This window comes from Aotus nancymaae, unplaced genomic scaffold (assembly GCF_030222135.1).
Source record: "Aotus nancymaae isolate 86718 unplaced genomic scaffold, 86718_ANA_hifiasm-v0.15.2.pri h1tg000033l, whole genome shotgun sequence".
Taxonomy (NCBI): domain Eukaryota; kingdom Metazoa; phylum Chordata; class Mammalia; order Primates; family Aotidae; genus Aotus; species Aotus nancymaae.
Window position 1 is genome coordinate 22,399,415 of NW_026988447.1, and position 26,149 is coordinate 22,425,563.

Below are 26,149 nucleotides of genomic sequence, written 5' to 3' on the forward strand. Positions count from 1 at the left end.
AAAGATTCAAATGACCCAGGATTGTATTTCTAGAAATCTATTCTCTAGAAATAACATATATTTAAACATTATAGACAGACAGATATTTATTACAGTATTGTGTGTAATAGCAAAACATTGGAAACAACCTAAATGTTCTGTAGGGGTATGGTTAAATAATTATGATATTTCCAGACAGTGGTATACTATGCACTCTTATAAACTATGGAAGCTGTTTATGTTGAGTTATATGAGTTAATAATTATTATTAGATTATTTAACATATATAAAATGTTTAGAATGTGCCTGGCACATAGTTAATGTGATATCAGTGTTTGCTGTTATTATTATTGTTAACTTACTGATGTGAAATAAATATTCATATGGAAAAAAATCTCCAGATATGTTAAGTAAAAATAAAAAACAGCAACATGCAGAGCTATTTATTGAGAGCTATCATTTGTGTAAAGAAAGGAGAAAGAAATCAATACATATGTGACTGCTTTTATATGCATATAGTATCTGTGAAAGGGCATGCAATAAACTGAAAACATTAATTGTATTTAGAAAGAGGAATGAGATGGTAGAGGGATAGTGACTTTTCACTGTGTTCTTTTCTGTTCCTTTTGGATTTGTTCCATAATGAATATATTACTTAGTGAAAAATTGAAATGTAAGTTAAACTTATTTCTCTTATTGAAAAGTCTATATTTTACTATTAAATCAGGTTCATTTCTAGCATTAGTATGAATTATTATGGTTTTAATCAGAAAAAAACACAGGATAGTACAACTTCAGTTATCTAGAATGGCTGGAGAATATGGAATTCTGGGTAAATTTAATTTTGATCAATCAGAATTTTAATCAGAAGCATTTGGTTTTAAAATATATATTCCTTTTGAAAATATTTCTGAGTTGTCTTTCTTCTTGTCTCAGTAAGTATGACATATTGAACTTATTACAAAGTGTTTATTTTTGAGGATTTTGTAGGATTGGGGCTTATTTTTACTATTAGTTTATAAAAAGTATAAGAAACTGAGTTTGAATGCATATGTACTTTAAAATATATCCTAGAAAATGTTTTTTAAAAAGGTGACAACAAAAAAACTTGATCCGAATATAGGCTTTGTATGTGCAAGTGATATTTCTCTTAAGATTTGAGCTCTGAATAAAAGGGTAGAATTCTGGTTAATTTAAATTTCACAGCTGGGTATGATGGCTTATACCTGTAATTCCAGCACTTTGGGAGGCTGAGGCAGGAGGATACCTTGAGGCTGGGAGTTTGAGGCCAGCCTGGGCAACACAGCAAGACCCTGTCTCTACAAAAATAAATAAATAAATAAATAAATAAATAAGTAAATTTAGCATTTCTGGCCATTCTGATTATCAAAATTTCTGGACAAATACATATGTTAATTTTATGTTTTGCATATATGGTTCTTTCTTTTTAACGGGAGTTTATTAACACTTTTGGTGTTTTTAGGATTTGGAGTGGATCAGTTACGAGATGACAATCTAGAAACTTATTGGCAATCAGATGGTTCCCAGCCTCATTTAGTGAACATTCAATTCAGGTAATACGTTTTCAAATTTTTCAACTGGTGTAGGTTATAAACAGACAAAGAAATCTATTTATATAAAAATGAAAGAAATACAGAAATTGCAATGAAATACACTTAACTTGTTAAACTCTGAAGTCTTAGAGATTATTTTTCTATTCAGTTGTTAGCATTTTAAGTTTACTCTGTCTTATTTTTTATGAATTTTCTTATGGTATACTGCATAGTTCCTTTTATGTAGATGTTTGTCAAACGTACTTTTTAATATAATTTATTTTTTGAAGGTGCTTTCAGAAAAATATGATTTGCTTATGGCCCAACACAGTGCCTTAATGTATCATATTAAGTAAACCTGGAATGATGATGGTAAGTTTTTTAGCGATGGAGTGTTCATATAACTTTTCAAATTTTTACTTTTATTTGAAAAAAAAATTTTTTTTAACTTAGAACTTCTAAGGTCATTTTCCTTTTTGAAAATGCTTTTTTGAAGGGAAAGGAAAACAGCCACATGTTTGTCAGTGCTTTAAATTTACTTACCAAATTTTTAAAATTTTAAATAGAGACAAGGTCTTACTTTGTTGACCAGGCTGGTCTCAAACTCCTGGCCTCAAGAATTCTTCCCACCTCAGCCTCCCAGAATGCTGGGGTTCCAGGCATGAACGCTGGGCCTGGCTGAATTTATTGACGTAGTTGGAAACCAGTTAACTTGGCTCTCTTGTTCTATTTATACCATCTATTTTAGCATTCTATAGCATTGTGTTTTTAGTTATTTGTGTTTTTATCATCCTAGAATACAAATCAGCAAACTTTCAACAAGACGGATAGTAAGTATTTTAGACTTTGTGGGCCATCTGATCTGTTTTGCAGCTACAGTGCTCAGTTCTACTGTTATAGCACAAAGACGGCCCTACGTTGTCCATAAATGACAGAATTAAATCTAATTAAATTTTCTCTTACAAAAGCATATGTTAGGCAGGATTTATTTATTTTCCTTCTGACTTTTATTTTAGCTTAAGGGAGTACATGTGCAGGTTTGTTACATGGGTAAATTGCATTTCGCTGGGGTTTGGTGTAGAAATTATTTCGTCACTCAGGTAGTAAGCATAGTACCTGATAAGCAGTTTTTTGGTCCTCACCTTCCTTTTCTTCACGTATGTCTGTTATCCTCTATTTTGTATCTATATGTATTCAATTTTTTTTGTTTGTGTTTTTTTGAGATGGAGTCTTACTCTGTCACCCAGGCTAGAGTGCAGTGGCGTCATCTCCGCTTACTGCAACCTCTGCCTCCTGGTTCAAGCAGTTCTCCTGCCTCAGCCTCCTAAGTAGCTGGGATTATAGGCACCTGCCACAACGCTTGGCTAATTTTTGTATTTTTAGTAGAGGTGAGGTTTCATGGTGGCTGGTCTCAAATTCCTGACCTCAGGTGATCCACCTGCCTCAGCCTCCCAAAATGTTGAGATTACAGGTGTGAGCCGCTGTGCCCAACCATATGTTCAGTTTTTAGTTTCCACTTATAAGTGAGAACATGCAATATTTGGTTTTCTGTTCCTGTGTTCTCTTAGGATGTTGGCCTCCAGCTGCATCCATGCTGCCGCAGAGGACATGATTTCATTCTTTTTATGATTGTGTGGTGTTCCATGGTGTATATGTACCATATTTTCTTTATCCAGTCCACTGTTGATGGGCATCTAGGTTGATTCCATGTCTTTGGTATTGTGAATAATGCTGCAATGAACATATGTGTGCATTGGTCTTATGGTAGAATTATTTAAATCCCTTTGGATGTATACCAAGTAATGGAATTGCTTGGTCCAATAGTAGTTATGTTTTAAATTCTTTGAGAAATCTCCAAACTGCTTTCTATAGTGGCTAAACTAATTTACATTCCCACCAGCAGTGTATAAGCATTCCCTTTTTCCACAACTTCACTAGCATCTGTTATTTTTTTTTTTGACTTTTTAATAATAAACATTCTGACAGGTGCGTGAAATGGTATCTCATTGTAGTTTTGATTTGCATTTCTCTAGTGATTAGTGAGGTTGAGCATCTTTTCATATGCTTGTTGGCTGTATGTCTACTTTTGAGGAGTATTTGTTCATGTCCTTTGCCCACTTTTTGAATAGAGTTGCTTTTTTCTTGTAAATTTAAGTTCTTATAGGTTCTGGATATTAGACCTTCGTCAGATGCATAGTTTGCAAATTTTTTTTTCCCATTCTCTAAGTTGTCTGTTTACTCTGTTAATAGTTTCTTTCACTGTGCTGAAGCTCTTTAGTTTAATTAGGTCCCACTTGTCAATTTCTGTTTTTGTTTTAATTGTTTTTGGAGTTTTTGTCATGAAGTCTTTACCAGGTCCTATGTTCTAGGTATTTCTAGACATTTCCTAGGTTTTCTACCCTGGTTTTTATAGTTTTAGGTTTTACATTTAGGTCTTTTATAAATCTTGAGTTGATTTTTGTGTATGGTGAAAGGGAGGGGTCTGGTTTCAATCTTCTGCATATGGCTAGCCAGTTATCCCTGTACAATTTATTAAATAGAGAGTTCCTTCCCCATTGCTTGTTATTGCCAACTTTTTTGAAGATCAGATGGTTGTAGATGTGCAGGTTTATTTCTTGGTGCTCTAACCTGTTCCATTGGTTTCTGTGTCTGTTTTTGTACTGGTACCATGCTCTTTTGGTTACTATTACCTTGTAGTGTAGTTTGAAGTTGGGTAAAGTGATGCTGCCAGCTTTGTTACTTTTGCTTAGTATTGCTTTAACTATTGAGGCTCTTTTTTGGCTCCATATGTATATTAGAATAGTTCTCTAATTCTGTGAAAAACATCAGTAGTTTGATTGGAATATCATTTAATCTGTAAATTGCTTTGGACAGTTATGACCATTTTTTAAAAATAATATTTATTCTTCCTATCCATGAGCATGAGTCATTTTTCCATTTGTTTGTGTTGTGTCTGATTTCCTTGAGCAGTGTTTTGTAATTCTTGTAGACATCTTTTGCATTCTTGGTTAGGTATTTTATTCTTTTTTTGTGGCTGTTTCGAGTGAGATTGTGTTCTTGATTTGGCTCTCAGATTGGATGTTATTGGTGTATAGAAATGCTATTGACTTTTGTTGATTTTGTATCCTGAAACTTTGCTGAAGTTGTTCATCAGATCTAGGAGTCTTTGGGCAGAGACTATGAGGTTTTCTAGGTATAGAATTATAGAGTCTGCAAACAGAGAGTTTGACTTCCTCTCTCCTTATTTGAATGCCTTTTATTTTTTTCTCTTGCCTAATTGCTCTGGCTAGGACCTCTAGAACTCTATGTTGAATAGTAGTGGTGAGAGTGGGCATCCTTGTCTTGTTCTGGTTCTTAAGGGGAATGCTTCCTTCCAACTTTTGCTCAGTATGATGTTGGCTGTGGGTTTGCCATAAATGGTTCTTATTATCTTGAATTATGATTCTTCAATACCTAGTTTGTTGAGGATTTTTAACATGAAGAGATGAATTTTTTTGAAAGCCTTTTCTGCATCTCTTGAGATGATGATGTGGTTTTTGTTTTTAGTTCTGTTTATGTGATGAATGACATGCATTGATTTGCATATGTGAGCCAATCTTGCATCCCAGAAATAAAGCCTACTTGATTGTGGTGGATTTGCTTTTTTGATGTGCTGCTGGATTCCGTTTGCTAGTACTTTATTGAGAATTTTGTGTCGATATTCATCAAGAATATTGGCCTGATTTCTTTCTTTACTGGGTCTCTGCCAGGTTTTGGCATTGGAATGATGCTGCCTTTGTAGAATGAGTTAGGGAGGAGTCCTTCCTTCTCAGTTTTTTGCAATGGTTTCAGTAGGAATCCAGCTCTCCTTTGTACTCTGGGGTTCTCTGAATTTCCCAAATTTGAATGTTGACCTCTTTAGTGAAGTTGGGGAAATTTTCATGGACATTATCCTCAAGTATATTTTCCAGTTTGCTTGCTGTTTCTCCCTCTCTTTCAGGGTCCCCAGTGAGTTGTAGGTTTGGTCTCTTTACATGATGTTACATTTCTCAGATTTTTTCTCATTAAAAAAATTTTTTTTTCCTTTATTTTTGTCTAACTGAAATTGATTTGAAGAACCAGTCTTTGTGCTCTGAGATTCTTTCCTCAGCTTGGTCTATTCTGCTGTTAACACTTCTGAATGTATTATGAAATTCTTGTAGTGAGATTTTCAGCTCTATCAGATCAGTTTGGTTCTTTCTTAAAATAACTATTTCATCTTTCAGCTCTTGATTCATTTTACTGGATTCCTCAGATTCCTTGGAATGGGATTCAACCTCCAACTGCATCTTGATGTTCTTTGTTACCATCCAGATTCTGAATTCTGAATTCTAAATGTCTGTCATTTCTGCCATTTCAATCCGGTTAAGAACCATCACTAGGCAACTAGTATGCTCATTTGGTGGTAAGAAGACAGTCTGGGTTTTAGACTTGCCAGAATTCTTGCTCTGGTTCTTTCTCATCTGTGTGGGATGATGTTCCTTTAATTTTTGAAGTTGCTGTCCTTTAGATGGGATTTTTTTGCTTTTATCTTCTTTGATGTCATTGAGGGTTTGACTGTTATACAAGTTGGATTTAGTTGACTGGCATTGTTTCTGGATGATTTCCGGGTACCAGGGCTCAGCTTAGCACTCATGGGTTACATGCTGTAATCCAGAGGGCCTCTGTCCAGGCCCATAACATTGTTCTCTGGCCCTTCAAGATAAGCAACTGCTGTACTGGAAGGGCCACAGTGTTCTCAGTCTGCCTGCAACAACACTCCAATGAGGGGTGCAGGCAAAGCAGTCAGGGGATGTCTGCGGCAGTGTGTGCTGACAGCAGCCCATTTGCAAGCTTTCTGATGGTTAGGTGGGGTCTGTTGATGAAAAAGCTGTGGCAGTGGCTGCTGGGAAGCACCCCAATAGGTCATCTTAGGCTGTGCTGCAATCAGGCATGGCCAAGCAAGGACACTGGGAGAGGCTGGCAGACGAGGGGGTGCTCAGATCAGACTGGCCCCATCTCCTGGGTAAGATAGCCCTATTTTGTCCAGTTCCAAGAGTCGACAAAGGCCAAAGCCACCTAGAGGTACATGGCAAGCTGTGGCAGATGGGCCTCCCTAGCTGTGGTCCGCGGCAGCCATTCCCGTGCCCAACCCTCTGGGCTCCACACAGGCTGGGGCCTGTGCCTGCTAACTCCAAGCAGCACTCCCTGATGGTTCAGATGCCTTTGGGGGTTGTGGGGCCTCCTTCAACTAGAATTTTGGAGATCCATGGTGAGAGTGGACTACTCCATGCCTATTTAACTAATTCCTTCCCCAGAAGCTGCTGAGGGCCAGGAATGAGTCCTGTGTTCAGCAACTCTGTTCAGAGTTCCCAGCTTACTCCCCTTTCAGCCCAGGATGTGCTTGGTCCTCCCTCTGTCCACTCTCAATGCCTTCCTTCCAACATTCTGCTCAGAGTATGCTTGTCTTCTTGATGGTCTGGTCTGTTGGTGAATGAAGCTCTTCCTGGCTGCATCTAATTGGCTATTTTGGCTCTGATCAACCCTGAGATTCTTTTTAAAGAAAAGTTTTATTTCTTAAAATGGCTGCTAAAATTAAAATGACAATTAGGTACTAGTCTCTTTATTAGTAAATAATAAACTATTATATTTCAAATTGGTGAAATGTAATATAAAGTTATAGTTCTACATTTAATCCACATCTCCTCCTTCCTTCTGAAGAATATAAACTCAAGATGGGAAAGGAGGACAAAGCCAGGAGTGTGAAAGATAAAATTTAAGTAGTTTTAGTTGACAGTAAGTTTAGTTTCAGTTAACACTGTGATGTGGCTGCTAAAAAAGGTAGTATGATTTTAGGATGCAGTAAGGGAAGCATAGAATCTATGAAGACCTCCTGGTGTGTTGTATTCCGTGTTGGCTTCCCCTGCTAACACTGATAAAGAAGGTCTAAGATGTGCTAAGAAGAGAGTAGGCAGGATAGGGGATTGAAGCCAAACCATAAAAAAAAAAATTGGAACGTACAGTCTGCCGAAAACTTTGGGAGACAAGGTAGCTTTCTTTCCATAATTCGAAGGATTTATACTTTGTGGAGGAATTAGATTTGTGTGTGTGTGTCCCCTCATAAGAAAAAACTTCATCTAAAAGGTAAGAGCTACACAAAGACCAGTTATGGCTTAGTATAAAGAAAACTTTCAAAAATTGGAACTGACCAAAGATAATTTCTCTGCTTGATAGTCATAGTTGTTACCTGTCAGAAAAATTTTGAACTTGGGTATCTATCTGAAATAGATGGTAGTTAGATTATATGGTCCTCTAAGCTCATGTTTAGTCCTATGGGCTTATGGTTCTGGTTAGGTCTAATTAAAATACGTTATACTTCACTTGCTAAATGTTTAAATGATTTTTTTGTGAAATAGCTTTAAATGTTAGAATATGAACATAATTTAAAGTATGAAATATTTCCAAATTCAAGAATAGACATACTAGCAATTAATTATCACATAGGGCTCATACATTGAAAATCTAATTTGGAAAATTTTCATGTCTTGGTTTTTATTTGGAGGAATGTACTATTCTGTCAGCCATGCAGAAAACTTACAAAGAAATAATCTTCATAAAAATTTGAATAGAATATATTAAAAACTGTTACCTATTACATAAATAAATGAAGGGAAAAAGCCCTCCCCCTCCCCAGAAAAAGAGGTAATTTTTCTTGGCAGTTAGGAGAAAAAAGTCCTAAGATAAAGAGGGGGAAGGAAAAATATAACAAGAAAATGTACTTGTTTGCTGATTTAAAAGGATAAATACTGAAATATTAAGCTGAGTAAGAACAAAGTGAAATTTGTGCTTTTGTTTGGCCTACTTTCATCAAAGTTTCTACAAGTTGTATCTTGTCATTTTTATCATGGTAATAAAAATTATACAGTATTTTTTATGATATTAAAATTATTTCTGTGTTACAAAGTAATTTATTGAAATAGAGAAGGACACAAGAATGTTGAGAAAAACATTGAAAAATTTTGCTGGTTTGCTTTATTTTAAAGATAAAGATTGATAGTTTAATAATGAAAGATAAATTATAAATTTTAAAAAACCTGTATATCCTAAAATCTGGGTTGAATGAAAACATCGATAGCAATAAACTTCGTTATCATTTAAAGCACTCTGAACAGAAAGTACTTTATTATATATATATATTCTATATATAGAATTTAATACAATTCTATATATACTTAAATACCAACATATGGGTGTAAATTGGTTAAACCAAATCATAGAAATTAGTTTATTTAATCTCCTCGCTGAATTAACTGTTGATAAATTTTAAACTTTATAGTTTTGTAATGTTTACACTTTTGTTTAATCATCTCTTTGGATTAATTTTAGGTTTTTAAAAAATACCAGGTAATAGGTGAACAACAGGACCTATTGCCTGGTAGCACTATAGTTTCAGCAGCTTAGGTGTCTGTAAAAAAGCATGTGTGCAATTATAGAATATTTATTGTATTTTCCCCCTTATTTTTAAAAAGTAGAACAAATGGAGAAATTAAATTGCTGATGCCTTTTAAAAAATAATAGGTTGGATGCAGTGGCTCATGCCTGTAATCCCAACACTTTGGGTGGCTGAGGTAGGAGGATTGTTTGAAGCCAGAAGTTCAAAACTAGCCTGGGAAATAAAACAAGATTCTTCTCTCCAAAAAGTTAAAAAATTACCTGGGTGTGGTGGTACACACCTGTAGTCTCAGCTACTCAGGAAGCTGATGTGGATCGCTTGAGCCAGGAGTTTGAAGCTGCAGTGAGCTATTGTCATGCCACTGCACCCCAGCCTGGGTGACAGAGCGAGACCCTGTCTCTTAAAAAAAAAAAAGATATATAATAGATGTTAGGCCTAATCACAGTGTGTTAATACTTGTGACTACATTAGAAATCATTAGACTCAACTAGATATTCATTGGACTTTACTAGTCATCTACATGTTGAATTATGAACACCAAAAGTAAATGTTAAATATTTATTGTCAAAGATTGCGACTGAACCATCTGGTATAATTTAGGATTGTGATTTAGGATTGAGTAGATTTTTTAGCACTTGAGAACCAACTTTCCTACCTCTATTATATATCTTCAGTGTTCAGCTTTCTTCCATTTGATTTTCATCCATGTTTTCATGAAAACATTTGTACTAATGTAAGAACTTTCTGTATTGAAAAAAATTGTTTTACAAATAAGTTTGAAAGAGGTTCAATTTGGAGTTTATATTTGTTAAACAAACTATATGGTTCCTTAGATTTTTTTCCTTTACATAGCAAATAAGCAACTCTTGATTTATGTAACAGTTTGTTAGCTACTTGAGCATGTAGGTTTTAGAAATAATTTATATGTATCACTGATCTATTAAGGTGAACATATATTGTACAGTTATAAATTCACTTTATTTTTATGTCTCACTGTCTTTTTAAATTTGAACAAGCTCTTTTCCTGCTCTGGATGAGAACTTGGTGGGAAGCATATAGGACATTTTTTGGTAACATATATAGTTTTATGGTTATTTTAAATGGCAAAATATATTTTAGAAATTAAAGTGTTCAGTTCTAGTGAATAGTGAAGATGTCAATCTTGCTTTAAAGTTTCTTTTAAGGTTTATTCCTCTCCTAAACTTGGGCCTATTGCAAGTTGAGTGTAGTTTGCTTCACTACCCTACCTAATTTTTTTTGTTTGTTTTTTGTTTTTGTCTCTTCATATTTCTGAATTTGTTAGATCTGCTAGTAGGAATGAAGAGAGGTAAGAAAAGAAGGAAAGTCTGTAAATTGCCAATTCTGTCTTGGTGATATAGCATTGGTGTTCTCTGTACTTGGCTAGATGGTTAAAGCTGACTCTTATGGATGCTTTTGTGGGTTGAGAGAATCAGCCACCACAGTCACTTAATGCTATAGATGATTTATCTGCATTTCTCTTGTTGAGGGTATATTAATCATCTTCTTTTTCACATGGTGATACCTCCAACTTCCAGATGAGGATTATTCATCCTTCCTAAGAAACTAAGATAACCCATCAGGTTATCGGCTTATAAAGTTCCCTTCTTTTCCCAGTTTCCTGAGACTTTTTTTTGTAAATAAGTGTTGGATTTTCTCAAATGTCTTTCCTGCATCTATTCATATGGATCATGTGGTTTTTCTTTATTCTGTTGAGATGGTGAATAATGAAATTCAGTATTTAATTACTTATTTAATATTCTGTTGAGATGGTGAGTAATAAAACTATAGACTTTTTATATTTGTACTGAAATATATAACATAAATTTACCATTACAGCTATTTTTAAATGTACAGTTCATTGTCCTTAAGTACATGTACATTGTTGTGCAACCGCTACCACCTCTCTCGAGAACTTTTCATCATCCTCTGTGGAACCTATTAAGTAATAACCACCTAGTTTCCTCCTCTCTCCAGCTTAAGATAATCACTGATTTATTTTTTGTCTCTATGTATTTTGGTGTTCTAGGCATCTGATGTAAGTGGAATTATATAATAGTTGTCCTTTGGTGTCTAACTTTTCTAACTTAGCATGATGTTTTCGAAGTTCATTCATGTTGTAGCATGTGTCAGAATTTCATTCCTTTTGAAGGATGAATAATATTCCATTGCATGACTGTGCCACATTTTGTTTATCCATTCATTTGTCAGAGGACATTGGGTTGTTTCTAATTTTTGGCTATTGTAAATAATACTGTTATGAACATTTGTGTGCAAATATCTGTTCAAGTGCCTGATTTAACTTTTTTTTGGGTATATATCCAGAAGTGGAATTGCTTGATCAAATGGTGATTCTATGTTTAATTTTTTGAGGCACCTCCACACTATTTTCCACAGCAGCTGTACCATTTTACCTTCCCACTGGTAATGCACAAAAGTTCCAGTTTCTCCACATCCATGCCAACATTTGATAATAGTCATCCTAATGAGTCTATCTCATTTTAGTTTTGATTTGCATTTCCCTAATGATTTGTGATATCAAGCATTTTTTCATGTGCTTTCTGGTTATTTGCATATCTTCTTTAGAGAAATAACTGCTTAAGTCCCTTCCCTCTTTTTACATTGGGTTATCTTTTTGTTGTTAAGCTGTAAGACCTCTTTATATATCCTGCTGCAATTACTCAACTTTGCCATTGTAGTGTTGAAGCTCCCATAGACAATGTGTATATGATGAGAATGTCACTTTGTTTCAATAAAATTTTATTTGCAAAAATAGGTGACAGTCCATATTTGGCCTGCAAGCTGTAGCTTACCAAGCTCTGCTTTAGGGCAGCAGTTCTCAAACTTTTTAGTCTCAGTACACTTTAAATTCTTATTGAGGACTCCAGAAATCTTTATATATATATATTTATTTACTATTTTAGAAATTATAGATGAGGAACTTTAAATTATTTAGTTATTCACTAAAAATAAACAATAATTAGCCTATTATGTGTTAACAACATAGATAGCAATTTTATGAAAAATAACTGTTTCTTCCCAAATAAATAAAAAAAAAATTGAGAAGAGTGTCATTGTTAACACTTTTTTGTAAACTCTTTGATGTCTGAGTTAAAATAGCTGGAGTCTCATTTCTGCTTCTTCATTAAATATTTTACAACATCCCATGTCAGCCTCTGGAAAACTCGACTACATATTCAGAATGCTTCTGAAAAAGGCAAATTACATCTGAGTAATATTAAGAAAATAGTTCTAACCTTGCTGATCCTCTGAAAGTGTCTTGAGGTCCTTCATAGGTCCCGAGACCACTCTTTAAGATCATTTCTCTTGGGCAAGATTAGCCTCATTACTAAGGCTAATTATGCATTAAGGTCTCATATATCCTTTCAAAACATGGTCTTTGTTGTTGTAGTCTTCAGTGAAAACTTTCATTTTAGCATCCTGTTAATGTTGATAGGACATTTTCAGTTTTATACCAGGAACATATATGGCAGAATATAGTTATTTATAAATATTTGCTTCTGATTTAAACAAGTATGTGGACTCTGTTTATTTTATGTCTCAGCCTCCTGGTAATAATGTATCTAGCATGTTAAGAAGAATGATTAGAGAACATGTTTTTTAACTATTTTGTTCTTTATATTTAGCTTTAAATGTAAAGCTATCATCTATCACCTGTATTTAAGTTTTATACCTTAGCATTTATTAGTTACTCCTATATAATATAGTCACGTAGACATAGATTAAATGCTGGCTCTGTGCTTTACTAGATGTGTAAACAAGGACTACATACTTAACCTGATGTGAACCTCAGTTTCTTCATCTGTAAGACACAGTAATGCTGTATTAGTTAGAAATCAGAACTTTTAGTAACAGAGCTTTTGATAATGGTGTTTTCTACAAAGTGGAAATGTATTTCTTCTACCTCTTCGTGTAAGAGGAGCCCAGCAGCCCAGGAGTGCTGTGGCAGCCCCACAGTGTGTTTGTGGAACCAGTTTCCTTCTCTTTTTACATTTTCTTAGCTTGTGGATTTTATCCTCAAGGTTGTCTTATGGTGCAAGATGCCTAGTGGAATTCTATCCATCATGTCCATATCCCAGGTAGCAGGAAGGAGTAGATGAGAAAGGCAAAAGGGGCATGTTTTTCTTTTAAATAAACCTTCTTTATTACACAATATCATTTTGTTTAAATCTTACTGGCCATAACTTAGTCATATGGTCCTACCTAATTTTAAGGGAAGTTGGATCTTTTAGCCAGATGTTAGGAAGAAAGGGGATAAAGGGATTTTAGGTTAGGCAACTAGGAATATCTTTCACTAATGTCTTCCATTGGAATTTGATGGGTTCCAAACCAGATGAGAAATTATTTAGTACATGCTCAGTATCTATGGTAGCAGGAGGAGACCAAGATACCAACTTTGTAAAATGGGCAGAACTGCTGTTTGAGAAACATAACTGTGTTATATCTTCAGTCAAGTGCGTTTCCTGATATTGAACCCTAGAATTAAACTGCCTTACCTATCCAGTTATACCATTAGACCAGGTAGCATGTGCCTCTATTAAAGTGGTGGGCTGAAGGAACAAAGCAAATGTTTTGTTCTTGCCAGAAGCTCCTTCTCAGGAGAAAGGGTGTAGTGGTTGAAAGGATAGAGAGTGTTACTTATTTCTGATGACATAAGTAACACTTAACACTTAACTCTTCCTTCTTCTCACTTGCCAATATCTTACGCTACGAATATAGCACGATGCCTGGCATTTAGTGACTATTCACTATGTAGTGATTATTATGATAATGATGATTTGAGCAATTTGAGCTACTGCCACTATATGTAATAGTCTGTATATTTAATCTTTTCACATACATTGCTAAAAAAAATATGAAATATTATTTTTAAAATTCATCATGAGATAAAATTGATACATGGTTTTAAAAATTTTTTACTATACCTTTTAATCATTTTAAACTGTGGGTCAGGTCACAGTTTCCTGTGCAAATTTAATGATACTATGTATATAGAAAATTATTCATATGATTTCTGTGGCTACATGAATCTTATGATAATAACTCATGATTTAGATAAAATTTAAAGAACTACAAACACCTACCTATTACTGTAAACTTATATCAATGTGAGCTAAGCACAGTTAATTAAAAGGAAGTTTTGGTTAAGACCATGTGAGGTAGACAGACACATTTTTTAATTCCAACTGTGCCCTCCTACTAGCTTTTTGACCCTAAGCCAGTTATTAACCTGAGTGTTATAGTTTTTTTTTTTTTTAAATCAGAGAAACGGAGATAATAATAGTTCCTAATTTCACAACATTGAGACATAAATGAGATGATATATATAGAGTATTACTTCTAGGCCAGACACGAAATATTCACTTGCTCTTTGCTGTTACTGTTTTTATTAACATTAGTGTTTTTAGTATTCTTTGCCTTTCTAACCTTGCCCTCATCAACTTGAAGGCAGCGAGTAAGTGTACCTGAATTTCACAATTTAGAAATATAATTATTGTGAGCAAAAAAAGCTTGATCCTTTAGATCTGCCTTTCTTTTCTTCCTTAAAAAAAAAGTTATTAAGAGTCATCTTTGTGATCTTTGACCTCTCCAAGAAAGATCATTTACTTCCTGCTTATGGCTCATCAAGGAAAGTCTTCAAAAATTTCCTGTCTGTCTTTGCTTCCTCTCCTGTCTCCTTCCTGGCTCAGCAGAAAGAGAAAGATGTCAGTTTGATACCTTTGGCCTCTTTTAAAAACCTGGTAATGGTATTTATGCTGTCAGCAGTTCCTGAGTATTTAATGTTTTACCTCTTGATCTGAGGAAAAGTCCTTAACTTTCCCTATTCCTTTCTAATGAATAGCTGAGGCTACAGAAGTTTGGTCTCCACACTAAGAGCTACAGATCCCCTGCTGTTTTTATAGACTGACTTTTGACACAGACTACTTCTGTTCAAGGAGCTCATTGTTACTAAGTTAGTGCCAGTTTATACTAGAACTTAACTTTTAAAGCACATGTAAATAGATTTCTTAATGGGTTTTTGGGTCAGTTTTTAAAATCATCTAGGTCTCCCCCCAGCCAAATAGCACATTCTCGTTCTGAAAAATTGTTCAGAAAATATAAAAATCATAAAGAAGAAAATAAAGATCTCCTATAGTCCCATCCCATGAAAACGGCCAATTTTACAATTTTTGGATAATTCCACCAAGGTGTTTTTCTATACACAAATATAGATTTACATGCCTTTAAAAATTTGTTGTTTTCCCTCAAATGTTGATTCTTCTGTATATATTGTTTTGTAATCTTTTTTTCTACTGTAACTATATTAGGTACATGATTATTTTGAATAGTTGTATAGCAGCTTGTTGAATGGATATATTGTCATTTATTTAATCAGTTCCCTACTGCCATGGATATTTAGGCTGTTTTTAATTTTTTAATGATTTAATCGCAGAACAAGATTTTTCTGCATCTATTTTTTTCTCCAAGGCCAGCCTTCATTAGACATCAATTTTTGAGTAATTGTGTTACCATATTTTAATGTGTTCTTAGAAGTTGAATAAGTAGATCAAAGGTTGTGTTTCTACCAACTGGTGATGAAAGTGCCTTTCTCTAATCAAATTTGAGTTTTGTCGGTCATTTAAATATTTTACATTATGATAAAACTAATATCTTTGTGTTTTAATTTCTCCTTTGATTATTAGACATTGAACATATTTTCATGTTTTTTTTGGCCACTTGCATTCTTTTCTGAGGTTAATTTGCTCTTATGTATTTCTTCTTTCTCTAGGATATGTATATTTTAAAATCAATAGCGAAAGAAAAAAAATTAATAGCAGAATTTTATTTCTTGCATTAAAACTAGGTTATTTTTTCTGTTTTTTAAAAAAGATAGTTTTCTCTTTGCTGGACTCAGTTTCTCACTTAGCTAGCTATCATCAAGTATTAATATAGGAAATGAAGTAAGTACCTAGTAAAGGAAACCAAACTTATGAGAATAATTTCTTTGTCTAAAATACAAATGAAGAGAATGGTAATCCTTAATGCTTGTTTGCATGATAAAGTACCTAATTTGGCTTAACTGATCCTTCTTTGCTTACATCTGGTTCTTGACCATGTTCTACGTAGGAGATGTCTGTATGATGAAAAATTATCTGGACCTATGCTTTTGTTTTTGATTTTTATTGTTGAAATAAAAAGACCTGAAAATGTTGATTCAAATACTCCCTTTAGCAAACTATGATTTTTAAAATCAGAAGATAAGATGCATTGGAAATCATTTTTTATGATGAAGTACATGTTATTTTTACTTCATTCCTTTTAGAAGAAAAACAACAGTGAAGACATTATGTATTTATGCAGACTACAAATCTGATGAAAGCTATACTCCAAGCAAGATCTCAGTCAGAGTAGGAAATAATTTTCACAACCTTCAAGAAATTCGGGTATGTCTTTCAAATTTTTAAAAATATGTTGTCCTTTAACTTTTACTCATTAGAAGATGGTCACAGTTCACATTACATTAGACAGGTTAAAATATTAATATATAAAAGGAAAGTTGTTAATATTGGAGAAAACATGTTTGAGTGTATAATTTATTTTCTTTTGAATTCTGATTGTTCTCTTTATTTTTTCCACAATATTTTATTAGGGAAATTATTAGACATACAGAAAATCTCATTGTACAGTGAAACCCCAATATACTTACCTCTTAGATTCTTCACTTGTTAATATTTTGCTGTATTTGCTTTATTACAATCTGTTCATCTAATTTTTTTGTGCATTTAAAAATAATTTGCTGGTATTGTCCATTTCACTCCAATTACCAGCATGATATATTGGTAGAGTTATCAACATTTGCTTAATGTTCATTTTTTAAGATAAAATTTATGAACAATTTTGCATAATCGTAAGTATATTATTTGGTGAGTTTTGAGAAACACATACATTTATATAATCCCAACTCCTGTTAAAATATAGAACGTTTCCATCACTCCAGAGAATTCTGTCATACCTGTTCTTAGTCAGTCTTCATCTCTATCCAACCCTCAGAAATAACAATTATACTGATTTTATTTATTGATTTTTTTAAATCATAGATCCATATTGCCTGTTTTACAATGTCATATGAATGGAGTCATACAAGATATAACTTTTATGTAAGGCTTCTTTCACTCAGCCTAGGTTTTTGAGATTCACTGATGTTGCATGTGTCAGTACTTCATTCTTTTTTACTTCTGAGTTGTATTTCATTGTTTGAATATACCACAATGTATTTATCCTGCATGACATTATTAGCACAGTGCTTTAGTCCTGAAGTATTTCAGAGATGTTTTCAATGACTTTGAACTACATAATTGTGAAGCTCTGTTGACATTTTTTGGTCAGAAAATCATTAATCCCAAATAATCATTAAAATCTGGTGGTTCTGAGAGATTTGGGAAGCACTTGTGATCTCGAAAGGCCTCCAGTTAGTTTGTGCTCTTGGCTCTTACTCGATTTAGTGTTTATATTAAGACTGGGTCTCGGCTGGGCGCGGTGGCTCATGCCTATAATCCAAGCACTTTCGGAGGCCTTGGTGGGGGATCACGAGGTCGGGGATTTGAGACCATCCTGGACAACATAGTGAAACCCCGTCTCTACTAAAAAAAAAATTAAAAAAATTAGCTGGGCATGGTGGCAAGTGCCTGTAATACCAACTAGTTGGGAGGCTGAGACAAGAGAATCCCTTGAACCTGGGAGGCAGAGGTTGCAGTGAGCCAAGATCGTGCCACAGTATGAGACTCCGCTCAAAAAAAAAAAAAAAAAAAGACTGTGTCTCTAAATTTATATTTCTTATTTGAGTTAGTAATAAAATACTTAATGCAAATCGCATGCACTTTCATTGTTTTCCTATTAAATAAGTGTTGTTCTCTTGTAATATTTGGATATGTACTGACAAAAAAGAACAGATGAGGATGTTGTCCAAGGTATTCTTATTGTCATTTTGTCCTTTGAGATATTTATTTTTTAAAAAATATATTAAATAAAAATTGTATGTATCATGTACAGTATGATGTTTTGAAATGTGTGTATTTTGTAGAATGACTAAATCAAGCTAATTAACATATGCATGACTTCATATACCACTTTTTGTGGTGAGAACTATCAAAATCCACTCTCAGCAATCTTCAAGAATATAACACATTGTTATTAATGTAGTCACTATGTTACATACTGGATCTCTTGAGTTTATTCTTCCTATGTAACCAAAATTTTGTTCCCTTTGACCAATGTGTTCCCAATTCCTCCCTCTACTGTAGCCCCTAGAAACCATCATTCTCCTCCTGCTTCTGAGTTCAGCTTTTTAAGATTCCATATGTGAATAAGAGCATGTTATATTTGTCTTTCTGTACCTGGCTTGTTTCATTTAACATAATAGTGTTCTCCAGTTCCATCCACATTGCTGCAAATGACAGGATTTCCTTCTTTTTAAGGCTGTATAATATTCCATTGGGTATATATACCCCCCAGTTTACTTACCCATTCATTTATTCATTAATGAATATTTAGGTTGATTCTATATCTTAGCTATTGTGAATAATGCTGCAGTGAACATGGGAGTGTCACCTTGCTGACATCTGAACTCAAGTTTGTTACTTTAAGACGACTTTTTTGAGATGGAGTCTCACTGTCTTGCACAGGCTGGAGTGAAGTGGTGCGATCTTGGCTCACTGCAATCTCTGATTCCCAGGTTCAAGCAATTCTCATGCCTCAGCTTCCTGAGTAGCTGGGATTACAGGAATGCACCACCATGGCCAGCTAATTTTTTCTATTTTTAGTAGAGACAGAGTTTCACTGTGTTGGCCAGGCTGGTCTCGAACTCTGGCCTCAAGTGATCTGCCTGTCTTGGCCTGCCAAAGTGCTGGGATTACAGGTGTGAGCCACCATGGCTGGTCCTTAGTTTACTTTAAAAAAACTTTTCTTAAAAACGAATTTCAGCTTCTGAAATGTTGAAAAATTTCCATGTTGTAAATTAGATAGTTTTAATTTAAAAACATTTCTTCATTTATGTGACAGGCCATGCTGGTTGCTCTGTACTTCCCATGCTTGAATAGATTCATAAATAAATCAGCTCTTAGTTTTCTTCAGTTCTTCTATTCATTCAGTGCTTTTAAAATTCAGAATATTAAAACTTTTTAAAATCATAATCTTTTTTTTTTCTTTTTTTTGACGGAATCTTGCCCTGTTACCCAGGCTGTAGTGCAATGGCCTGATCTCAGCTCCCTGCAGCCTCTGCCTCCCATATTCAAGTGATTCCCCTGCCTCAGTCTGCTTTGTATTTTTAGTAGAGACGGGGTTTTGCCATGTTGGCCAGGGTGGTCTTCAACTCCTGACCTCAAGTTATCCACCCACCTCGGCCTCTCAGAGTGCTGAGATTATAGGTTTGAGCCACTGCACCTCTTATTATTGGACCAATTGATAACCCTTCTTTTAGTCACATATTTGATACATTTAATCAGTGTTTAGTTCTCTGATGACTTGACATATTCTACTTTATTAAAAATTTCACATTATCAAATGATTGGATCACTCATATTGATAAGCTTTTTGTAAATAGAATTGGCTTATTTGGATTTATAACTAAAGGTTTGTCATATAGTTCCTCAGGCAGTTAAGATAAGTGAAACACTAGCAATAAAATGTTTTGATTTGATATAAGTGCTATATATTAGAAATGTCCACTAGATGTCACTGTTGACCTTTATTTTCTAGTTTCATAGCCTATTTGTAAGAAGTTCAAGACCTCAAGTAAACTTAGTTGTACTGGTTTTTCCTGCAGAAAATATATTCAAGAACTCTTCGATGCATTTTTGGGAAATGTACATATTTATATGACATTTCTAGGTATTCGTATTAAGGATGTTTTGTATTCTGTTGTAAATTTTACTAACATTAAATGAGGATTTTGAGAAGTTAACAAGAGAAATTCTAAGTGATATTTGGACCTTGTAAAATACTTTTAATCTAGTCTTTGCTTCTATTATGTCATTTAAGTGCTGAAACATTAGCCATATAGAAAAAGGGCTCTTATAGGTAGTCTCTTAATTTTTTCTAAGTGTGTTTATATTTCTGTTTAGTAACCGCATAGCCTCATGAGACCAGTAATACAAAATATTACCAGGTGATAATGTGAGTTGTTTTCCTGAAAAACTTAATGAACATACTACTTTTCTGCCATGGTTCTCACTAAGGAATCATAATTTTTGAATGTTGCTTTAAATTATTAGTGCCTGGCTTTTGCAGCTCATATGAATACTTTCATGTTTTAATTATATATCTTTGTATGAGATTTATACAGTTTACCTTTTTTTCTTTGTAAGTTAAATAAGAGCCTGATAGCACTTTGCTTTTAAAGGAAGATGAAGCAGATCATGATTTTATTTTTTCTGTTACTCTACCACAATATCAAAATATAAAAAAAAATTTTTGCTGCGTCTAACTCAGATACTAAAACAAGTGATTAAAATAGTGTGAATGTTTATGAGCTTTTTAGAGCCATCATTTCATTAGTTATAATACTGATTTAACTGAGTGGAAAATCCACCTAAATCTTTTTATATTTTTCCATGGATGCTTGCCCACTGGAGGGTGTAGTGTAGTGTAGTGTAGTGTAGTGTAGTGTAGTGTAGTGTAGTGTGTATTGGAATGTTTTAATAAATTTTCCTTTTTTTTTACTAGAAATTATGAATTTGTTTACTTGAAATGCTTTAGATACTTATTTTTTGTAATTGTTGATTTGAAGTAGTAATTTAAAAAATAGTCTAAGATGAGAAAAGCTAATAGCTGCCTTACTTATCAAAAAGTTATCCTTTTTCTATCCTGTTTATTTTTCTTCATTTTAGTTATGAAGCATATATTGTATCTAGATCTTTGTTAATTTCTATTGATAACTCTCCACAAAGGCATCAGACCCTTTCTTTAATAACCTAGAATGTGTATTTAAACCACTGTGTCTGAGGACTTAAATTGAACTTTCTGCTGAATAGTCACAAGATTCTAAAACTGGATTTGGGCAAACAGAATATTTTTAATGACAAAATTGAAATTATTTGTGCTTCTCGTTCTACTTTCTTGTATTCAAAATATCCCATTCCACATAAATTGAAAACCAACAATTTAAAAACAATTTATAAGATGTTTGCAGTTTATTACTTCTAAACAAGAGACTATTTCTGTATAGAATTGACAGTATAGCATTTTAGAGTCTACTTTGTTTTTCTTTGCAGAATGCTTCATCTGAGTTGGGTTACTTTTGTGCGTGAGTCATGTTATTCAAGAGAAAAATCAAGATGGTAGTTTTTAAATTCTTAAATCCTTTGCATTTTAGCATTATGTTTTGGTTTAATGTTGTTCTTTTCTTTTGCTCTCAGAAGGGAAAATAATGTGTGAGATACATTTTTCTTTTTATTATTTACAGTAATGGACCAAAGAACATTATATTTTAGATGTAACTATTATAGCATTTTAGAGAACATCTCCAGCTGAAATTCAAGGATACTCAAAGTCCTTTTTGGTTTTCTAACTAGTTATTTTTGTGTTAAGAGATTATTATAGAGTATTTTGTACTTACATCTGAAACTAAAGTGCTTTTTTAGACATACTATGACAGTTCTCAAAATTATTTCTATACCATTATATGAGAAACAACTTGTTAAGGTTAAGCAGATACTTTTAGCATATATGAAAGTTGTCCTTTGGTTTATTGGTTCTAAAATTTGTGGCCACGAAAGGATAAAATATTGATAAAGCACAAGAGCACAAGATTGAGCACTTAAGTGAATTTTAAGCCCTGTTTTTGTCTTCAGATAATAAAGCTGTTACCAAGTGATATTTTTCTTTTTAAGGAGCTTGAAATAAGTCTTCAGTGTTAAAGAGAGCTGTAATATTTTCCCATGGTTCCATGTGGCCTTTGGCTCTCTACTTGTGTCTCATTTCAGTAGCACAGCTATGTGAGTCCATATATGGTACTTTGACAGAAGTGGTTAATATGTCAGTTCTTCTGATATATTAAATAAATTCCTATTGTAATTTGAGTTCCACTAATGTGTGTAGTAGAGTAAGAAATGCAGACAAAAAAGCTCTGGCTCTATTCATTGATCCCAAAATCTACTTATATTTACTTTTTTATGAGGGGCCTATTTTAAACAATTTGTAATAAAGTGGAATGACTTAGGTAGTATCTATAAACATAAATTGGTTTGATAAGACAGAAAGTATAATTTATCAGGTCTTCGAAATAGTTTGTGTTGAATTTAGCTAGTTTAAAAGAGTTTTTTTTTAATTAGTTTTTAATAACTAACTTTAGTTCATCTTTGAAGTCATTGTAGAATGTTTTGATGTGATACACATAATTTTTAGGCCAAAAAATGTTATCTTCTAACCTTCTCTAAAAGCAATATATAGAATGCTTGAAAACTTTTATTTATTATTGTATATATCACTTATTTCCAGAATGGAGCTGAGGTAACTATGCATTTGGGTATATTTCCTTTTGGAACTAAAAGATGTTATACATAAAAGTATCATTTGTATTTTTAAGAAGTATCATATGTATTTTTAAGAAACTTTATTGTATCTTGTTTTTGTTTGACCACAAACTTATACTACAGATTATTTAAGAGATGTAGTCTGGCATTTCATATGAAATAGATTGATACTTTCTTCTGTGAATAGTGCTGTAGGGCCTGCTAAGTGCCAGGTACTATGTTAGATACTGGGGATACAACGAAGTCACAGCTTCTGCTTTTGAGCACTTCATAATCTCATGAAATAGATATGCAAAAAATTCACAATTGCCATATAGTGTAGTAAGTACATGGAGGTGACTATGGGAACACAGTGGAATATTAGGAGCAGTGGTTTAAAAAGCTGAAGAGGTTGATGGTTCAACTGACTGTTTAGGATAAATACAAAGCCTATTCATGTGCAAAATAAAGTGGAAGCATTCTAGCAGGGTCATGATGTACATAAAGGTATCGAAGCACAATAGCATGGCATAGTGACAGAAGTGCAAGTAATTTAGTCTGTCTGGAAGCTGGATAGATCTGAGGGAGTAGTAAGAAAGACTGGAGAAGTACTTATTTATTCAGTTCATTTATTGTGATATAACATGGTTCCCGTACATAAGTTTGCATTCTTGTGGTGAAATAAATATAGTTTATAATTGTTTCAGTGAAAATGTATAGGTAGATTGTACATAATGTCAGACATTAAATGAGGAAACATTGACAAAGCTTAATCATGGGAATGCTGGAGCTGGAGCACCTAAAGACCAGGTAGATATAATATTAGCCAGGTAAAATTATGAGGATTTAACTAAAGCTACAGCAGTTGGATTCCAGAGGAAGGTATATATTTGAAATAAATCAAAGACTTGTGACTGATTGCAGCTGGGATATATTCAGAATATTGGATAGGATTTACGTAAGTAGAAGGGGGCATCTGGAATGCTCAGCTTAGGCAACTGGTTGAAAGTTGCCATTTACTATAAATGGAATACAGAGAAGGAACATTCTGAGGGGGAGAGGCAGAGAGAAAGGGGTTTAGATAATTTTGGTCACTGATTTCTGTATCTCTTCAAATGGAGAGATTTTCAGTAGGTAGTCCATGGATAGTGTAGTGTATGGTATATGGATCTGAATCTGAGGAAAGAAGTCTGGGTTAGAGGTATAGATTTTGGAATCATCGGTGTATAAGTAGAAGTTTAGATATAAAAGAAGAGTGCTAGGGCTGCAACCATGGAGCTGCCAGTATTCAAGAGTTGGATGGAAAATGGTTATTCAATGAAGAAAGCTGAGAGGAACTCTCAGAAAGATGAGAAGAAAATTAAGGCAATATATTGTCGCAGAAGCTGAAAGAAATCAGGACTATCTAGGCAGATAGGAACTGAAATATTCCATGTTTTTCATGTTTTAATAGGCAGTGTAATTAACGTAATTTACTTAATGCAATTCTGAACTAAGATAGTTCTTGAAACTTGTTTAAGCACTCTTTGGAATAATTGTTTCTAAATTTATAGATTGGGGACTAATGAAATGATTTAATAGCAGGAATTCCATCTTTTCTTTTAATATTTGAGCCAAATAAGATGATTCTGAGGATTCTTGTTTTGTTTCATAATGTGTTGATTTGGAAGGTTTGGTACTGCTAATGCCTACTTAAAGTTAGAAGTTGATGGCTTTTCTTTCAGGAGGATTGTCCTGTAAGGTCACTTTTTTCCAAGGGATCTTTTGCAGCAGTTATAGAAGACCTGCCCTGTTTCTTTTAAGCAGAGTAGCAATGGTAGGTAACAGCCTAGGCCAAAGAAGGCAAAAACCCCACAAAATCTAAAAACCCTTTATTTAACCATATGACAGGATACAATTCAGTAGAAATATGCACTTTACTTATGAAAATGAAAATAACATGGTTTTAGAAATGCGGATTATCAATCCCTCTTATAAGAAAACATACTGGGCAGATACAGCCTGCTGCTCAGAGCAAGGGTAGGCACCTGGCTGAGTACCTAGCGCATTGTCTGAAATAGTAGGCATTTAATTAAAAAGTTGGTAAATAAGCATGCAATTACAGGACTCCACCACTTACCCAAAGTTGTTAGATTTTGATTAACTGCAGTATAGTCCCTTCAGTGGGCGCCAGAAAGATGTTACAAGGAAAAGGGTCCCGATCTAGACCCCACGAGATGGTTCTTGAATCTTGCGCAAGAAGGAATTCAGGGGAAATCTGTAAAGTGAAAGCAAGTTTATTAAGAAAGTAGAGGAATGAAAGAATGGCTCCTGCCTAGACAGAGCAGCTCTGAGGGCTGCTTGGTTGCCCATCTTTATGGTTATTTTTTGATGACATGCTAAACCAGGGGTGGGTTATTCATGACTCCGCTTTTTAGATCATATAGGGTAACTTTCTGACGTTGCCATGGCATTTGTAAACTGTCATGGCGCTAGTGGGAGGGTAGCAGTGAGAATGACCAGAGGTCACTCTTGTTGCCATCTTGGTTTTGGTGGAGTTGGGCCAGCTTCTTTAGTGTGGCCTGTTTTATCACCAAGGTCTTTATGACCTGTATTTTTTGCTGACTTTGTATCTCATCTGGTACCTTAGCATGCCTTAATCGTCAAGGAATGCAGCCCAGTAAGTCTCACACTCATTTAACCCAGCCCCTATTCAAGATGGAGTTGCTCTGGTTTCACACATCTCTGACAATACCAGCAATTACTTCATAGGCTTGCTATTGACCCATGCTTGTGTAGTTTGCTTCAAAAAAAATTATCTGGGCAAATCAGATTCTCTGTCTTAGACATTTTAAAAACATTTTTTTTTAATTGCAAAAAATATATATACCATAAAATTTACCAACTGAACCGGTTTTTGATGTGCAGTTAGTTCAGTAGTGTTACATATATGGTATTCATATGGTTGTGAATACACATTTCCAGAACTTTTTTGTCTTGCAAAACTGAAAATCTGTATTCATTAAATAACAACTCCCAGTTTTCCACTTCTTCGGGCCTTGATGAGCACTATTCTACTTTCTGTTTCTATGAATTTGACTGCTTTAGATACCTCATATAAGTGGAACCATACAATATTTGTCCTTTTGTGACTGTCTTACTTCATTTAGCATAATGCACTCAGGGTTCATGTTGTACCATGTGACAGGATTTCCTTTTTCAATTTTTTAAAAATTTATTTTTTATTTTTTGAGACAGAATCTTGCTCTGTCACCCAGGCTGGAATACAGTGGCACAATCTCAGCTCACTAAAACCTCTGCCTCTAGGGTTCAAGTGATTCTCATGCCTCAGCCTCCTGAGTAGCTGGGACTACAGGCACACACCACCACGCCTAGCTAACTTTTGTATTTTTGGTATAGACAGGATTTCACCATTTTGGGCAGGCTAGTCTTGAACTCCTGAACTCAGGTGATCTGCCCGCCTTGGCCTCCCAAAGTGCTGGGATTACAGGCATGAACCACCTCACCCAGCCTCCTTTTTTTTAAGACCAAAAAATATTTAGCGAGTACAAAATGTATGTACTTCATTTTGCTTATCTATTCTTTCTCTCAGCGGTCACTTGGGTTGTTTCCACCTCTTGCCTAGTGTGAATAGTAGTGCT

The 26,149-nt window shown here is 34.2% G+C and overlaps 1 protein-coding gene across 4 annotated transcripts in view; it reads left to right on the forward strand.

Annotated features, from left to right (window-relative positions):
- ANAPC10 (anaphase promoting complex subunit 10) overlaps nucleotides 1–26,149 on the forward strand; it is a 213,718-nt gene that overhangs the window by 35,963 nt on the left and 151,606 nt on the right. For all 4 annotated transcript variants that reach the window (XR_010345367.1, XR_010345366.1, XR_010345368.1 and 1 more), the window contains exons 3-4: nucleotides 1,463–1,553; nucleotides 16,325–16,445. Coding sequence is in view for 1 of the 4 variants with exons in the window: in XM_064383841.1 (XP_064239911.1) it covers nucleotides 1,463–1,553; nucleotides 16,325–16,445 (212 nt within the window). In the remaining 3 variants the exon portion in view is untranslated. The remainder of the gene's footprint in view (nucleotides 1–1,462; nucleotides 1,554–16,324; nucleotides 16,446–26,149) is intronic.